The sequence below is a fragment of the Zosterops lateralis genome (assembly GCF_965231275.1).
Source record: "Zosterops lateralis genome assembly, chromosome: 12".
Taxonomy (NCBI): Eukaryota; Metazoa; Chordata; class Aves; order Passeriformes; family Zosteropidae; genus Zosterops; species Zosterops lateralis.
This window is the reverse complement of record NC_139772.1, coordinates 13941414-13956321: the sequence shown is the minus strand read 5'-3', so window position 1 is coordinate 13956321 and position 14908 is coordinate 13941414. Positions and strand designations below refer to the sequence as shown.

The window sequence follows — 14908 nt, the reverse complement described above, 5'->3', positions numbered from 1 at the left end:
GCCGGGCCCCGCCCCCGCCGCGCCGGGAACGCTCCGTTCGGGCGGCGGTTTCCGCCCGGCGCTCGCAGGGCCGGGCCGGAGGCGGAAGCGCGGGCGGCGGGGCCGGGCCGGGCAGCGCGGTGGCGGCGGCGCGGGCGGGCGGCGCGCCGGGCCCCATGGCCTCCTGCTCCAGCATCGACATCGAGGACGCCACACAGCACCTGCGGGACATCCTCAAGCTGGACCGGCCGGGAGGTGAGGAGCGGGGAGCAGGGGGACGCGAGAGGCCGCCGGGCCCGGCCGGGCGGGGCCTTGTCTCGGGCCGGGCCGCGGGAGCCCCTCGGGCGTTGCGCCGCCGCTTGTCAGCGGTCGCCCCCGGGGCCCGGCCGGGACCGCTTGGCCTCGGGGCGCCTGGCAGCGCCCTCCGACCCGCCCGGGGCCGGGAGGGTCCCGCTCGGCGCTGCCGCGCTCCCCGCGGAGCCCGGAGCCAGCGGCGCGGCGCGGACCGGCCCGTGAGGGAGAGACGAGGGGAGGGGAGAGGAGCCCCCGGCGTGGGGACCCGCGCCTGAGGGAGCGGGTTGTTGGCGCTGGCCAGAGCCAGAGCAGGTCCGCCCTAGGGCTCGCTGCTGCGGCGCTCTCGGGACTCCATTCAGCGGGGCCGTGTTGCTGCTGGGAGCTGAGCGGCACCGACCTCCGTGACACGAGTGTCCCCCCGGAGCAGGAGAACTTGGAGTGTTTCCCGGGAATCTCGCTGGGCTGAGTGGAAGGGGCTGTCAGGCCGCTCTGAGATCAGTGCCGGGTTCGCCCTTTACACAAACTTTTCATTCTCCTTATTTGTATGTGAAATGGGATCACAAATATCTCTCCTAAAGCGGCTGCAAGTCTTCTTTCTGTGCTTTGAACTATTATATTTCTCTGTGCCGAGTTCAATGGTCTCCCTTCTGCCTGTAAGAGTGTCAGCTACGGGCTGAGGAGTCAGTTAGATAGTGTTCCCACTCTCCTGGAGCTTAGGCTCTCTCTTATCCCCCTTTTTGAACCTGCCATGGTGTTTCAGTCAAATGTGGTGAGGTAACACTCTGAAGGAGGCTGAGATGTGAGTGCTTTGCAAAAAAAAAATCTTAGCCTCTGGGTAGAGGACAGAATTGTGCCCCTCTTGTGCTCCCTTCAAGGGAAGGCAGGACAGGAATAATATAAATTCTAAATGACCTGAGACTGAGCAGGAATGTGCTACCTCCAAAGCAGCTGCCATGTGTGCTGCCTTTTGCTTGGCCAAAAGGAAGAGAGGTTAGGTGTGGAATTGTTGTGGAGAGCTGTAGAGGCACATGGACCAAACCTGCAGGAAGGCAGCTTCATTAGCTTCACTACCCTTAGAGAAAGTTCTCATTAATTGGAATAGTTTTCTCTGGTTTCTGGAGTGCTAGCATGTTCCTGAATTCTAATTCTTATAAGAAAAATACATTTTTTGTTTGTCGTGCAGCACTGTACTTGAAAGACTGAAAGGAGAATTCAGTGCAGGGATGGGGAACACTCATTTCACAAGGAGTTTCTGAACTGAAAGGGTATGTTGTGGTTGAGAAATGGTTGGAGTTGTTGCTCAAGGTGACTTGACTTTCTCCTGAAGCAGCTTCTCCTGCTCGTTGAAGTCAAGGAGTTACTGACAGAGTATGGCTTATTTCTTTTAATTCTTTTTTCCTGTGCATTCTTTTTTACCTCCTCCGTTGACTTCAGTGCACAGGAGGGCAGTTGGGAGGAAAAGGAGCAAGTGGGCAGGAAGTTCACGGACAGAACCTGTGGTGGTTCTCAGCAGAAATCACTGCCTGGGTAACAGCAAATAAACTTGAAAAGACTGAGATGATAATAATAATAATAAGAATAAGAGTGCACATGTTACCCTAAAGTCTCTGCAACTCCTGTTAGGATGCCAGGGGAAGGGAATAAGGGAGCTTTCAAGTTTAGCAGTAGCAGGTGCAGGTGGCTGTGAGCAGTGTTGTGTTCCTCTAGATCCTGTCCAGGCAGGTGACACTCTCTGCTCTAAGGAGTTTACAACTGTCACAATACTTTTTTAATTCTCCTGGGCCTGGTGATTGTGAAAATGCAATCCCCTGCCCACTCTGTCTCTCTTGACACAGTTTCCTCCAGCTTTGGCAAACTCCATCCAGTGCTTCAGTAGCTGTGGCCAAAGCCTGGACCTGCCTGCTGTGAGGTGGAGACAGGCTGTCAGTGCCACTGTGCTGTAGAGGAGCATCCCTGCTGGTGCTGGGCAGGATCCTTCAATGCATGCAGAGATCTCTGCTGGTAACCAGGTGTTAGGTGGGCTCAGCCTGCTCATGGTGTATCAGAGCAGTGTTCTGTTCAGTACAGGCTGGCATCTCCTGCTGATGGTGGGAGCAGGAAGAGTTCAGTGTCTCAGCTCTGACTGCTCCTGCTCTTTGAAAAGGTAATGAATACAAACACTCTTCTTTCCCTTTGAGGCCTGGATCTACCAGTCTGGCTTAACCTTTTGGTTTAGTTCATGTTCTTACTAAATAGACCCTCTTCCCTTCTTTCATGCCTCCAGGATTGTGCATAGGCAGCACCTGTGCTTGTCTGCCTTCCACTAACACAGAATGAGCTATGCCCATTCCTGAACTTGTGTACTGTTTTGGGGCCCATCAGCCTCTGGGGAATGTTTCTTTCTTTCTTTTTCACATGGAGCAAACAGCCCTATCCTGCTGTCTGTAAAAGAGCAGCAGTACTTACATGAGACTCTGCTGTGGCTGCAAAAAGGGCAAAGCACATATCATCTTTCTCTGGGAGACTGTAGGGAATATTTTCCTGCCTTTGGTCACAAAGGATAAAGTGCTGTCAGTGGAGGTAGCTGCAACTGGACAAGGACCAACAATATGCTGCAGGAATAAGGGGCACATCTTAACGTGACAGCAGGCACAGCACCAATGTGAGGTGGTTACAGGATCACATTCCATCACTTGAATTCCCTTGGGCTGTGAGTGCTGCTGCTTTTTCTTCATGCAGTGCAGGTACACACAGGTGAGTGCCCAAATTGTCCCTGCATCGGGGTACCCTGTCACTGCGCATTTCTGTGTCCATAATGACTCTTCATAGACAGGCAAGTTTAAAATATTCTTCTGGCAAATGAATAGTTGCAGTCGTGTTTTAGCAGCACCCACCCTGATCTGTTGAAGCCTATTCGGTTGCAGAAAGGTTGTCTTACTTTGGAAGGATCTGCCTCTTGCCCACACTCGTGTTTAGGTTTGTTACATGTGCCAGGGATGGGGGAGCTTCTGGTCCTGGGAGCAGCCATTTTGCAGGAGCTCAGCAGCAGTTGTTACCTGGCAACAGTATACGAAATTTCGGGTTTGAAAACCAGTGAAAAATTCAAGCGAGGATTCGCTGAGACAGGTGGCTTTTCCTTGGGTGTGCTGATGTGGGGGTGCAGATGGAGGGACCTTGCTCTCCAGTGGGGCTTGTCAAATATTTGCCTTGCTAGTGAAGAAGAAGTCTCCTTCACACACTGTTATGTCTGTCCCCTCCTAAAGCCTTCAGAAGGCATGGAAGCCACCAAGCAGCTTGTGCTAGGCCAGATGTACAAAGCCAGGGCACACAGACTCTTCAAAGCACAGCTGGGGCTCTGAACAAATGCCTGCTTTACACGAAATTTGAGTGCTATAAACTTCTATGTGTTTGTTCAACCAAGGGAAAAATATGGCAATCCCATAAGCACAGCTGCAGAGTTTCCTAGCAAAGTTACTTAAACACCTGGACTTTGAGGTCAGGTGTCACAGTCAGAAGCCTGTTTTGGAAAGGAACAAATGTTTCCAGCCAGCTCCAAATGTTGCAGCTGATCCCTGCACTGCTGGACTTCAGAGGTCTTTCTGCAGGCCTGAGGGTTAGAAGCGACCTGTCAAGAACCTTTTGGTCTGGCACTTGATTCAGTAAACCTGAATTACCAGCTTAGTCTTTCTGATCTAAGGCTATTTGCTCCTTGAGCCTGGTAAATTCCTTGAAATGTGTTCTTTGGCGTTTCTGTGATCTGCTGGAATGGCTTGTGTGAAGAAGAGCTGTTTCACTCAGATGGGTGGAGGTGACTTTCTCATCACATGGGAGGTCTTTTACACATCCTTTTGGTAGAACACTTTTCCCATCCAGTTCAGCATATTCTACCTGACAGACCAATAGAGGCTGACAAAAAGCATCTGGAGGTGGTGTATTTCACACAGTGTTATTTCTTTTAAACGCACGTTGGGAACAGCTGGTGGTGCTTTTCCTCAGGTTCGGTGAATGAGAACCAGCGACCATCGAATTCGTACAACGGGGACCTGAATGGGCTGCTGGTGCCTGATCCCCTGGGGGCTGGAGATGGACCCGCTTTGGCCAAACCAGTGCATCGCAGCATCTCCCTAGGAGCCCTGCAGGAGAAACAAGTCATGTAAGTTTTGTCAAAGGAATGCTGAGAGCCAATAGAAAACAGTTCAGATTGGTTTCTCTCGAGCGTAGACGTGCATGCTGGGAGTCTGACAGTGGGTTTTATGCTCAGTTCAGGTGGCAGTTGTGAGCCAGTGCTCCTGGTTAGAGCTTTTGTAGCTTTTGTGAGGCTGATGCATGGAGTCTGCCATCCTTGCAGCTGAGGAACTGAAGAATATCTGCAGAGTTGTTCAGAGAAGGGGAACAGGACTGTACATGGTGAAAATTGCAGGTCAGGGTGAATGTAAATCATGAGGGCTCTGGTTGAAACTTGTGGTTCCCCTGTAGATGTCCAGCAGGACTCCTTCAGGGACCCAAGTCACCTGAAGTGTTGTAGAGCTCATGGAAGTAGCTTTTGCTTGGGTTCTCTGGTCATGGTTTTGAAAGAGGATGCCATGAGAACCACGAGCAGTGTGCAGTGCTTTGTTGATGAGGTTTAGCTGGTTGGTTTTGGTTTCTTCACACCTTCCAGTGTTGGGGACTTAAATCAAATGTAGGTCTGTGCTCAAGTCAAATGAACTGAAGGTTTTTAGGCTGAATAAAGCAGATGTTTGACTCTCTCGAACTGGTGACACATAGGGAAGGGAGACTCAGCAGAGAGGAGTTTCTGTCTTAAGTTGTTCAGTTCAAGCTCTTAGATGCACAAATCTTGCTGTGTTGCTGTTAAAATTATGAATTTAGCATAAAGTGTTAAGTATTCTGTTCCTCTGAGTCCTGTCTGATTTTCTCCCCCTCTTTGTTTTTTTTTTTTTTGTTTTTTAAGCTGCCTTTCTGGTGATGACAGCTCCACATGCTTAGTGATATCAGCAAAAGATGTGGAGATAGTGGCCAGCAGTGATTCCAGCATCACCAGTAAGGCCAGAGGGAGTAACAAGGTAAGGAGCTGGTCTGTCTCTTTTTTAGTCACATCAGTTCATGCTTGAATATTTTTAAACAGAAATAAACATCTTCTTTCTTGTGTCATAGGAGTTTGTAATTAGGTAGAAGTTTGTCAAAGAGTTTAACAAGGAGAAAAAAGTTGGAGCAGAATCTTGGAACTCATTGTTTCTGTTATTCTAGAGTCTGGCCAAGTTATCCTCTAATTTTCAGAAATCCATGATCTAGGCTGTAGATTCCTGGGAAAGTGTCCTTTCTCCACAAACATGATTTTTCTGCTGATTGTTTCCTCCCTGGACCCTGAAGGGAGGGTTTCCCTGGTTGTTTTTCTGGCATCAGTCCTGCTGAGGGCTCTGGCCAGCAGGTCAGAGCTGCAAGAACCAATATGCTGAAATTGGAGCTGGTGCTGAGCAGAGAACTAAGCCATGCTCAGAACAAATGCTGATGATTAGGAGAGAGACCTCTGGTCTTGATCGTCTCAGTCCTTTTCCACTTTGTTCCTTAATTTTCCATTTTGTGTTTTTTTATTTTCCATTCCAGTTTGTTCCTTAGTGTGCAGTGAACTAAGGGACCACAAAGATGGGAAAGATAATTTCAGACCATTCTCATGTTTTGTTTTCTTTCTCCTGAACAGGTGAAAATACAGCCTGTTGCTAGATATGACTGGGAGCAGAAATACTATTATGGCAATCTGATAGCTGTTTCAAACTCTTACCTGGCTTATGCCATTAGAGGTGAGATACCTTCTTGTCTTGGATGTGATTTGTATTCTTTTGCTCTGTGTATCATTGAGAAAGGCAGAGCTTACATCAGAACAATATAACTGGCACTAACTTAAAGATAAACTGAAATAATACCCAGATCAGAGTACTGTTGCAGAGGGAATATAGGCAACGCTGGAGAGAAGAGTTTGTTATGTAGGAGAGTTAGAAATAAGAGAGAAAGATTCAGTGGGGATGTGGGAAAAGTCGAAAGGACTACATTGGTTTTACTAGAGAGCTGATGTTCAGATTCCTCCTCTAATTAAATATTTCTGCAGCAAACAAGCTGCTCTGTAGCTAAATACAGAAACAGCCCCATGGTAATTTGAGCAGATAAATATTTGTGATGGATTTGCTTGCATAAATTTAGAGTTGAGTTTAAGGCTAAATTTTGAGGATCTGAGGAACAACACAGATGCAGTGTCCTGTGCAATAGAGAGAGGAAAGCGGAACAACACAAGGAAAGATTGTTTCACAGCATGTGGGAAAGAAAGTGACAGTGTGAGAGGAAACGATCTCAAGTTGTGCCAGGGAAGGTTTAAATTAGATATTAGGAAAATTTTTTTTCATGGAATGGATTCTAAAACATTGGAACTGCCCTGCCCAGGGAAGTGGTGAAGTCACCATTCCTGGAAATGTTCAAAACACATGAAGATATGGCACTTGAGGACATGGTTTAGTGGTGAACATAAGGGTTGTTCTGGTTGGACTTGATGGTCTTAAAGGTGGTTTCCAACCTTAAGAGTTCTATGAAAGGAACACTTGGTTATCTACAGTGTCTCTTTCTGCTCTCACAGAAGCACAGAGTGTCTGTGTGTCTTTGTTCAGTTTATCTGGTCTCTTATGAAATCTATACTCTGCTCTTGTGTTTTTTCCTAGTTGAGGTTATTTTAGAGTAGCTTAAGGATGTCTCACCCTTTTAAAAAATATTTTAAAAGCTTGGGTGGAGTAACACTGGGAAGCTGAGTGGTTTGCTAGGGCTGGCATGGACATCAGGAAGTGGAAGCACCATGAGCTCTGTAAGACTGCTTTGTAGTGATTTGAGTCTGTCTGAAAAAGGGAAGCTGGAAACTTTACTTAGTGTGCACATGTTCTGACGCATCTTCTTTTCAGTCAGGCAAGCCAAAAAGCAGTGCTTTTTGCAGGGTGAATGTTCATGCCTTTTGCTTCCCCTTACAGAACGTGTATCCACACTGTCTGCTTCTCAGTGACTCCGTTTCTCCAGTAACTGAAAATTACATTGCAAATAAAACAATTCACTGTCACTGGAGGTCAGCCTTGGAAGAGCTTGGGATGAAGGTTTAGTCCTGGCATTTAATTGCGGCATCTTTAATGAGGATAATCCTCATTAATTATGAGAATTATGGGAATTATGAGAAGTTTATGAGAGTTATGAGAAGTTTATGAGAGTTATGCAGTGAAACCACAGACATAAATGGTGACCTCTCCCTCTGTCTGTGTCACAGCTGCCAGCAATGGCTCTGCCATGGTGCGGGTGTTGAGTGTCAGCACTGCTGAGCGGACCCTGCTGAAGGGATTCACCGGAAGCGTGGCAGACCTGGCCTTTGCTCACCTCAACTCCAACCAGCTGGCCTGCCTGGACGAGGCTGGCAACCTTTTCGTCTGGCGCCTGGCCATGGATAAAGAAAAAATCCAGTATCTTGTCCAAATACACCTCCTGTCAGTCTCAATGTAATGGTTAGATGTGAATGCAACCTCCACATCACCATTTAGTTTGTAGCCTTTGCTGAGTAACAGCTAGCAGGGGGGAGATCAATAGTTATGCCTCTTCCAGAGTATCAAATCAGTCAACTTTTACCTGCATTCAGCACAGTCATTAGTTGATATTGCATTGCTTGAAATTGTAGGAGCACCTCAGTGCTCCTGGTCCTGGCAAAGTAGACAGTGAGAAGTGTTAGTCTGTACCAGCTGGCCTTGGACACGGACAGTGTCACCTCAAGTGTGTGACAGAGGTTTGTCTTGTCTAGTTCTAGCTCTTTTCCTCAGTTACTTCTCTGGGGAAGAGGATGTAATCCTTCCCGTCCACTCACTATCTTCCTTCCAAACCTGTCATCCTTTTGGTGGCCCTGAAATTTATTTTCAGTGTTCATTACCCTAAATATTTTCCTTTTAATTGCTAGGAGTGATTGCTCAGTGCTTCTGGGAAACATGTGAGCTATGTCATCTCAGAGTGTAACTTTTTAATTTTAATTGTGTACCATCATTTCAAAAGCAACTGGAGCAAAGGTGGTGGTAGTTGTTGAAGCCCTGATTTGTAGTGGTGTGCTTGAGAATTCAGCTGGGGGCAATGTGGTAGCTCTTCTGTCTTTCTCTGGTAGTGTTGCAATGCTAACAAATCATTTAATCATTAGCTGTCACGTGGACTGCACATTCAGATGTGGCTGTGTGCCCCTGTTTTGCTTATCCTGTCACTGCAGCCTGCAAGGGAAAATTGTGAGAATCTATGAACTTTTGTAAGCTGAAGCTCTTCTGTCAGTGAAGAAACTTCAGCTTGGCTGCTTTCTCAGCAGAATCCCTTTACCTGATTTCCTTCTGAATCAATGGCCCAAAAATCCTTGAGATTTAGCAGTATTAAAACAGCAGACCAAGCCTGAACAGGTTATTGCTGGGCATTAGTGACAGAGCCAGAATGTTACATTTCTTAACCCTGGTGATCAGAGAGGAGATCTTGGTTAACATCAAACGGCCTGACAATACCCCACTGAACACCTTCCGAAGAATCATCTGGTGCCCTTTCATCCCGGATGACAACGAGGAGAATGGGGAGGAGGGAAGTCAGACCTTGGCGTTGTTGCATGAGGACAGGGTAAGGAAACTCTACTTTGGAAACGTTGCCCTAATTTATCATTAGAAGGAGAAAATTTAATGGGGGAAAGAGCTGAGTTTACAATGGAGTTGTAAAGGCACCTGTCTAGTCCACGTTGGGGATCCTCCTGTGAGAGGTTGGATTCCTCTCTTCCCAGGAGAGATCATTCTCTGGGCCTCAGGAGGATGGAAAGGGAACTTCTGCTCACCGTCAAATACCAAGGATCACTTGAAACACATACATCACTTGTCTGTTCAGGCTGAGTCAGTACCTGAGGGAGGGGCTTGGTGGGCAGCAGCTAGAAATGCCAAGAGCAATTCCCTGTGTTATGTACAGTGCCTGGAAAGCATCTAATGGCCAAATTGGATGGAAATGGGAAGGTTTATGGCACACACTTGCTATTGGGCTGGAGTATCAGGCCACAAGATAAGGATCTAGGAAGTTCTCTGGATCAAACCAGTAGTTATAAAAATAAACTTGTGTGTTTATTTTATGTTTGTTTCCCAGGCAGAGGTGTGGGATTTGGACATCATCCGAACCAACAACAGCTCCTGGCCAGTGGAAGTGCCTGATATCAAAGAAGGTTTCATTGTGGTGAAAGGCCACAGCACGGTACAAACCTGGGCTTTTTTGGTTTTCTTTGGGTTATGGTGTCTCAGGAGCTGCAGTTCTTAGGACAGTTGGCTGTAAAAAAAACAGTTGTGAGGCAATTAGGATTGTTAAAAGACAGAAGATCTCAAACCAAAATGAACTCTGTTCATAACATGAATAACAGTAAGAGCAGAGGCAACAGAATCCATTATACTTGATTTACTGTCTGGAAAAGATGATGGTTTATTACCAAGAAGGAAGGGTGCCTGTCAGTTGTTCTGTGAAGGGTTAAAAGGCTTAATGTTAGACACTACCAGTTTCTGTTAGAAATTACTCTGGCCTTCTCTACTATGAGATTGTTAGTCAAATTCTTGCTTGAAGGTAGAGCTTTTTCTTCTTGTAAAATAAGAACAGCTATAAAATTACTTTTCTGTGTCTCTTTTCCCCTTTTGTGTAGTGCCTGAGTGAGGGAGCACTTTCTCCAGATGGAACTGTTTTGGCCACAGCAAGCCATGATGGTTTTGTAAAATTCTGGCAGATCTATATCGAAGGACAGGATGAGCCAAGGTAACTGGAGAATTGGAAAATGAAAGATCTTGGAATAGGGAGCAGCATTTTCTCTGGGAGAATTTCCTTGATACAGAATCATCTGTGATGGTCGTTCTCAGGATATTATAAAGATACAGCATGAGTGTTTGTAATTTGTTGCTGAAAATTTGAATCACTGAATATCATAGGCTTATGGAAAAAGCAGAGTTGTGTCTGCAAACAGGAGTTCTGTGCTTTGCATAAGCTGCAGTCAAACTCTTTTGGACTGTCCATGTAAATGCAAGAAGCTGCTCTGAGCTGTTCTTCTCAATGTTGACTTCTTTTTACATTGTATTTTTGTTAAGACACCAGATCAAATGGCAACATGGGATTTTATTTATTTATCGGTAACAATATTTGTCTGTGGGATCTCTGTATTTTGTATAAGACTTGTGAAGAGCCACAAGTCAGTAATGCTTTGTGTCTTCTGGACAAGGAGTTGTGTGTTCAGTGTCAGTATCCTCCTCATTTACCACTCCCTTCACACTTGGATGTTTTCTCTGATTTATTCCCAGGTGTCTTCATGAGTGGAAACCCCATGATGGTAGACCTCTTTCCTGCCTGCTCTTTTGTGACAACCATAAAAAACAAGACCCAGAGTAAGTCCCCAATCCTGTGCTTGAAGTATTAAAGTTCAGCATTGTTTTCTAATTCTGCCTTGCCTTGAAAATTCCTTGTAGCTGAATCATTCTTAAAAAGTTTAGCTTTGTAGCAGGAACAACTCCTGTCATCTTTGTAGTCAGTTTTCTAGTGATGGAGAAATAAATAAGACTCTGAAGCACAACCTAAAGTGAGCTTATTCATTGTGCCAATTCCATGAAAGTAATGAGAAATCAAAATTGAGGAGTTCTCTCAGTTTTGTGGTATGGTCAGTCTTAAACGGCTTGTTAGTCCTCCAAATTTCAACTGCCACTCCTGAAAATACAGTTTTCATTGTTATTTCTTCAGTCAGTTGTGGCCTTAAGGTTTCTGAGTGGTGTAATGGTTTCTAGTCTGCCTCAAAGCAGAAATTTTCTGGGAACTTCAAGCCACGGTTGGGCAAAATCATCCATGGGCAGCTTGTGAGGAGCTTTTCTGGGAAGGACCAGATCTTTAAGAGAATTTGTATCTGTTCTTCCTACAGAGTTCCCTTTTGGAGGTTTCTCATCACAGGAGCCGATCAGAACAGAGAACTGAAGATGTGGTGCACGGTGTCTTGGACCTGTTTGCAGACGGTTCGGTACGTGTTGGTGGATGCCCCTGAAGAGTGGGATTTAGGGGTACTGAATTTGCAAAGGTGATCCCTGATGCAAATGGATTCTACTCCAGCCCAAATTTGAGCCTACTCCTTTGCCATTCCCACCTGTTATTGGAAGCTCTCAGCTGTGGTAGCCTGTCAGGTCAAGCTTTGGCAAGGCCAGGGAAGTTTATACTTTTATTATTTGTATTACCAAGATCTGTTGTCTTTGCCTTGTTCTGTAAAGGATAGACATAGTTGTAGCATGAGGAGAGGTTGCACAACAAAACTGCACACCTTGAGTGATTTCTTCTCTTAAGGCCACTTCAGATTTTCCCTCTTTAAGTGAGAAGAATGACATAGAGACAAGTGCTGCTTTTTCTACCTCATGCTACCAAAGGTCCAAAACTTGTGCAAGGGTTATTTTGATTTGGTGGATTTTTGGTTTTGAATCTGTAGCTCAGATCAATTGACTACTATGAATGTGGAACATGTTGAGTAATGACAAAGTATCACCTTGCAATTCAGTGTTCAGAATCCATAACTTGATCCTATTGTGCCATCTCCCAGCTGCTTTCTTAGCTGATGTCAGCACTGATGGTGCTTGTGTTCTAGTGGGTGGTTGCACTGTAATAGGGCTGTAAACTCCTTAAGGTTCTGTGGGAGTTTTGGTAATTAGTGGAGTTTCACAGCAATCATGCTGATTGGGCTAATCTATCTTACTGTCTGCATTCCCTCCCTCTTATTTGTATATGTAGCTTTTCTCCTGACATCTTCAGCTCCATGAACATTCTTCCCAGCCTGAAAGTCTGCCTGGACCTCTCTGCTGAATATCTGATACTGAGCGATGTGCAGAGGAAAGTAAGTTCATTTTATTGCTGCCTGTGGGAACTGGTGGCTGGAGCAGAATTGGCTTTGTGTGTGACTGGTTCTGTTGCCTAGGTCTGGGATTTGCATGTTAGTAGATAAAAATGCAGAAGTTGACTCAGCAATTTCACTGTTAGATGAAAAAGGGTAACAATTCAGCTGGGTAATCCTGAGGAGCCTTAAGGATTATTTCTCACTCTTTGTAAAGCTCTCATTTGGAGATACTTGTGTCTGGGATGGTAGGATTGAGTTCTTGATCAGCATTGACTCACCTAAGAATGTGGTGCTTGTGGTTCTCTTGTATGTTTTATTTCAAATTTCAAGATCCGGGCTTTATTCCTCATGTTATTTCCTTTGTTCCAAATCTCTTTTGGATGCTCAGCTCTGTAGTCCCCCCATATGTGCATGGTCTGCTCAGAAAGCTCTGATTTACTATTTCTGATTCTTCCAGGTCTTGTATGTGATGGAGTTGATGCAGAACCAAGAGGAGGGCAAGGCTTACTTCAGCTCCATCTCGGAGTTCCTCCTTACCCACCCAGTGCTGAGCTTTGGCATCCAGGCCGTGAGCCGCTGCCGGCTAAGGCACACTGAGGTGCTCCCAGCAGAGGAGGAGACTGACAACTTGAGTGTAGGTAGGTGACAAAATTTGGCAGCTATGTGATCAGGATTTCTTTCCTGGCTGGTTCTGACTTTCTCGTGAAAGGCTGGTCACTTCTCCCAAGTAACAAGACAAGAGGAAACAGCCTCAGGTTGCGCTCAGTGAGGTTTAGATTGGGTATTAGGAAAAAATTCTTCACCAGCTTAAGCTGGGTTGTCAAGCATTGGAACACAGAATTCAAGGTGTGGCCTGGTTGCTGCCCTGGTCCTGCTGGTCACACAACACTGTTGCTGAAACAGGCCAGGATGCCAATGGTTTTCTTGGCCACCTGGGCACATGCTGGCTGGTTTTAAGCTACTCTGAACCAGCACCCACAGGCCCTTTCCCACTGGGCAACTTTGCAGCCACTGCTCAGCCTGTGGCGCTGCAGGGAGTGGTTGTGACCCAAGCACAGGACTTGGCCCTTGGCCTTGTTGAACCTCACACAATTTGCCTCAGCCCATCAATCCAGCCTGTCTAGACCCTTCTGTAGGCCCTTCCTCCCTTCCAGCAGATCAGCACTCCTGCCTAATGTGGTGCACAGCATCCTCAGCCAGTCAAGGGAAGGAATTGTCTTGCTCTGCACTGCAGTGGTGCAGCCTTGAGTGCCATGTGCAGTTCTGGGCACCACAACCATAAAAAAGGCATTAAGCTGTTAGAGAGTGTCCAGAGGAGGGCCATGAGGGTGGTGAAGGGGAAGCTGTATGGAGAATGGCTGAGGTCACTTGGCCTGTTCAGCCTGGAGAAGAGGAGACTGAGGGAAGACCTCGTTGCAGTCTTGCAGCATCCTCACGAGGGGCAGGCACTGATCTTTTCAGTCTCATTACTGGTGACAGGACTCAAGGAAATGGCATGAAGCTGAGTCAGTAGAGGTTTATGTTGGATATCAGGAAGAAGTTTTTCATCCAGAGGGTGATTGGGCACAGGAACTGGGGCAGTGGTCCTAGCACTGAGCCTGTCTGAGTTCAAGAAGCATTTGGACAATTCTTGCAGGCACATGCAGTGATTCTTGGGGTGTTCTGTGCAGGGCCAGGGGTTGGACTCAATGGTCATCATGGGTCTCTTCCAGCTCAGGATATTCTGTGATTCTGTGAAGTTGTCCTCAAACTTTCTGAGAGTCCTCTTGATTCCCACCCCCCATCCAGATCATTGATAAAGAGAATCTGTATTGTGCTGGTTCTTTGCTATCAGTTCATCCTGCTGTGACGTTTTTGTATTACTTTGTGTGTAGTTTTCATACAGCTTCATGTTTCACCTTTGTCTCTCTTACAGAAGGTGCTCAGGGCTCTGGGGCTGTTGAATCAGCAGCAGGTGTGCTGATAAAACTCTTCTGTGTTCACACCAAGTGAGTATGTGTGTGCAGCTGTCTGTGGTTGTCCTAACCCTATTCTGACCTGTAGAAATTTAATTCTTTTGCTCATAACAAAGCTACTTGTCCCCACAGAAATTTCTGGCAGTGGTGTGTATGGGTTTACCAGGAGATGTGACAAGCTTTTATATCCATGGCCATGAGTAATTTAAGAATTACTCACACAAAAGTGCTCACACAAAAGTGCTGGGAACCATCTCGAATACCCTGGGTGTCAGAACTGAGTGACACAGCTGAGTGAGGATCAGCTTCTGTTGCTTCTGTGACGGCAGAAAACACTGAAGCATTTTCCAAGGCAATTGCTCAGTGAAGAGAAATCTTCTGAGCCTTAATGATGCCTTAAGTCTTCTCTTGGTGTTTCTTAAGCTGATCAAAGATGCTTATTTCTTTCTAGGGCCCTACAGGATGTGCAGATTAGATTCCAGCCTCTTCATAGCCCTGACACAAGTGCTTCCATGCCTTCCCATAGCTCTCATGAAGAATTTGGTGAGCATGTGTCTTAAATTGGTCTTCAGTGTTGCTGAGCCTTTAAAAGGTTATTTTTGGGGAGAGCAGGAGGGTGGTTTTGGGTATCTCTTTATACTGCAGTGGTGTAATTGCATAAAGGGTTCTAAATATGGAGTAGCAGTGAAACAGGAAGCTGGTTAGACCCTGGTTGTGAGTATGGAGTTTGGGATGTGTTAGACCAGGAGTGCTAATGCTCTGTGCATGCTTGAGTTCACCTTCCTGGGTGATT

The 14908-nt window shown here is 46.3% G+C and overlaps 1 protein-coding gene across 1 annotated transcript in view; it reads left to right on the top strand.

The window, feature by feature from the left end:
• Positions 1-127: 127 nt before the first annotated feature.
• Positions 128-14908, top strand: part of EDC4 (enhancer of mRNA decapping 4) — a 32767-nt gene continuing 17986 nt past the window's right edge. The window contains exons 1-14 of the mRNA XM_083869882.1: positions 128-234; positions 4249-4405; positions 5204-5315; positions 5951-6050; positions 7544-7733; positions 8757-8904; positions 9412-9516; positions 9953-10062; positions 10599-10682; positions 11207-11302; positions 12058-12160; positions 12618-12798; positions 14076-14148; positions 14567-14658. Coding sequence (XP_083726008.1) covers positions 156-234; positions 4249-4405; positions 5204-5315; positions 5951-6050; positions 7544-7733; positions 8757-8904; positions 9412-9516; positions 9953-10062; positions 10599-10682; positions 11207-11302; positions 12058-12160; positions 12618-12798; positions 14076-14148; positions 14567-14658 — 1630 coding nt within the window. The 5' untranslated portion in view covers positions 128-155. The remainder of the gene's footprint in view (positions 235-4248; positions 4406-5203; positions 5316-5950; positions 6051-7543; positions 7734-8756; positions 8905-9411; positions 9517-9952; positions 10063-10598; positions 10683-11206; positions 11303-12057; positions 12161-12617; positions 12799-14075; positions 14149-14566; positions 14659-14908) is intronic.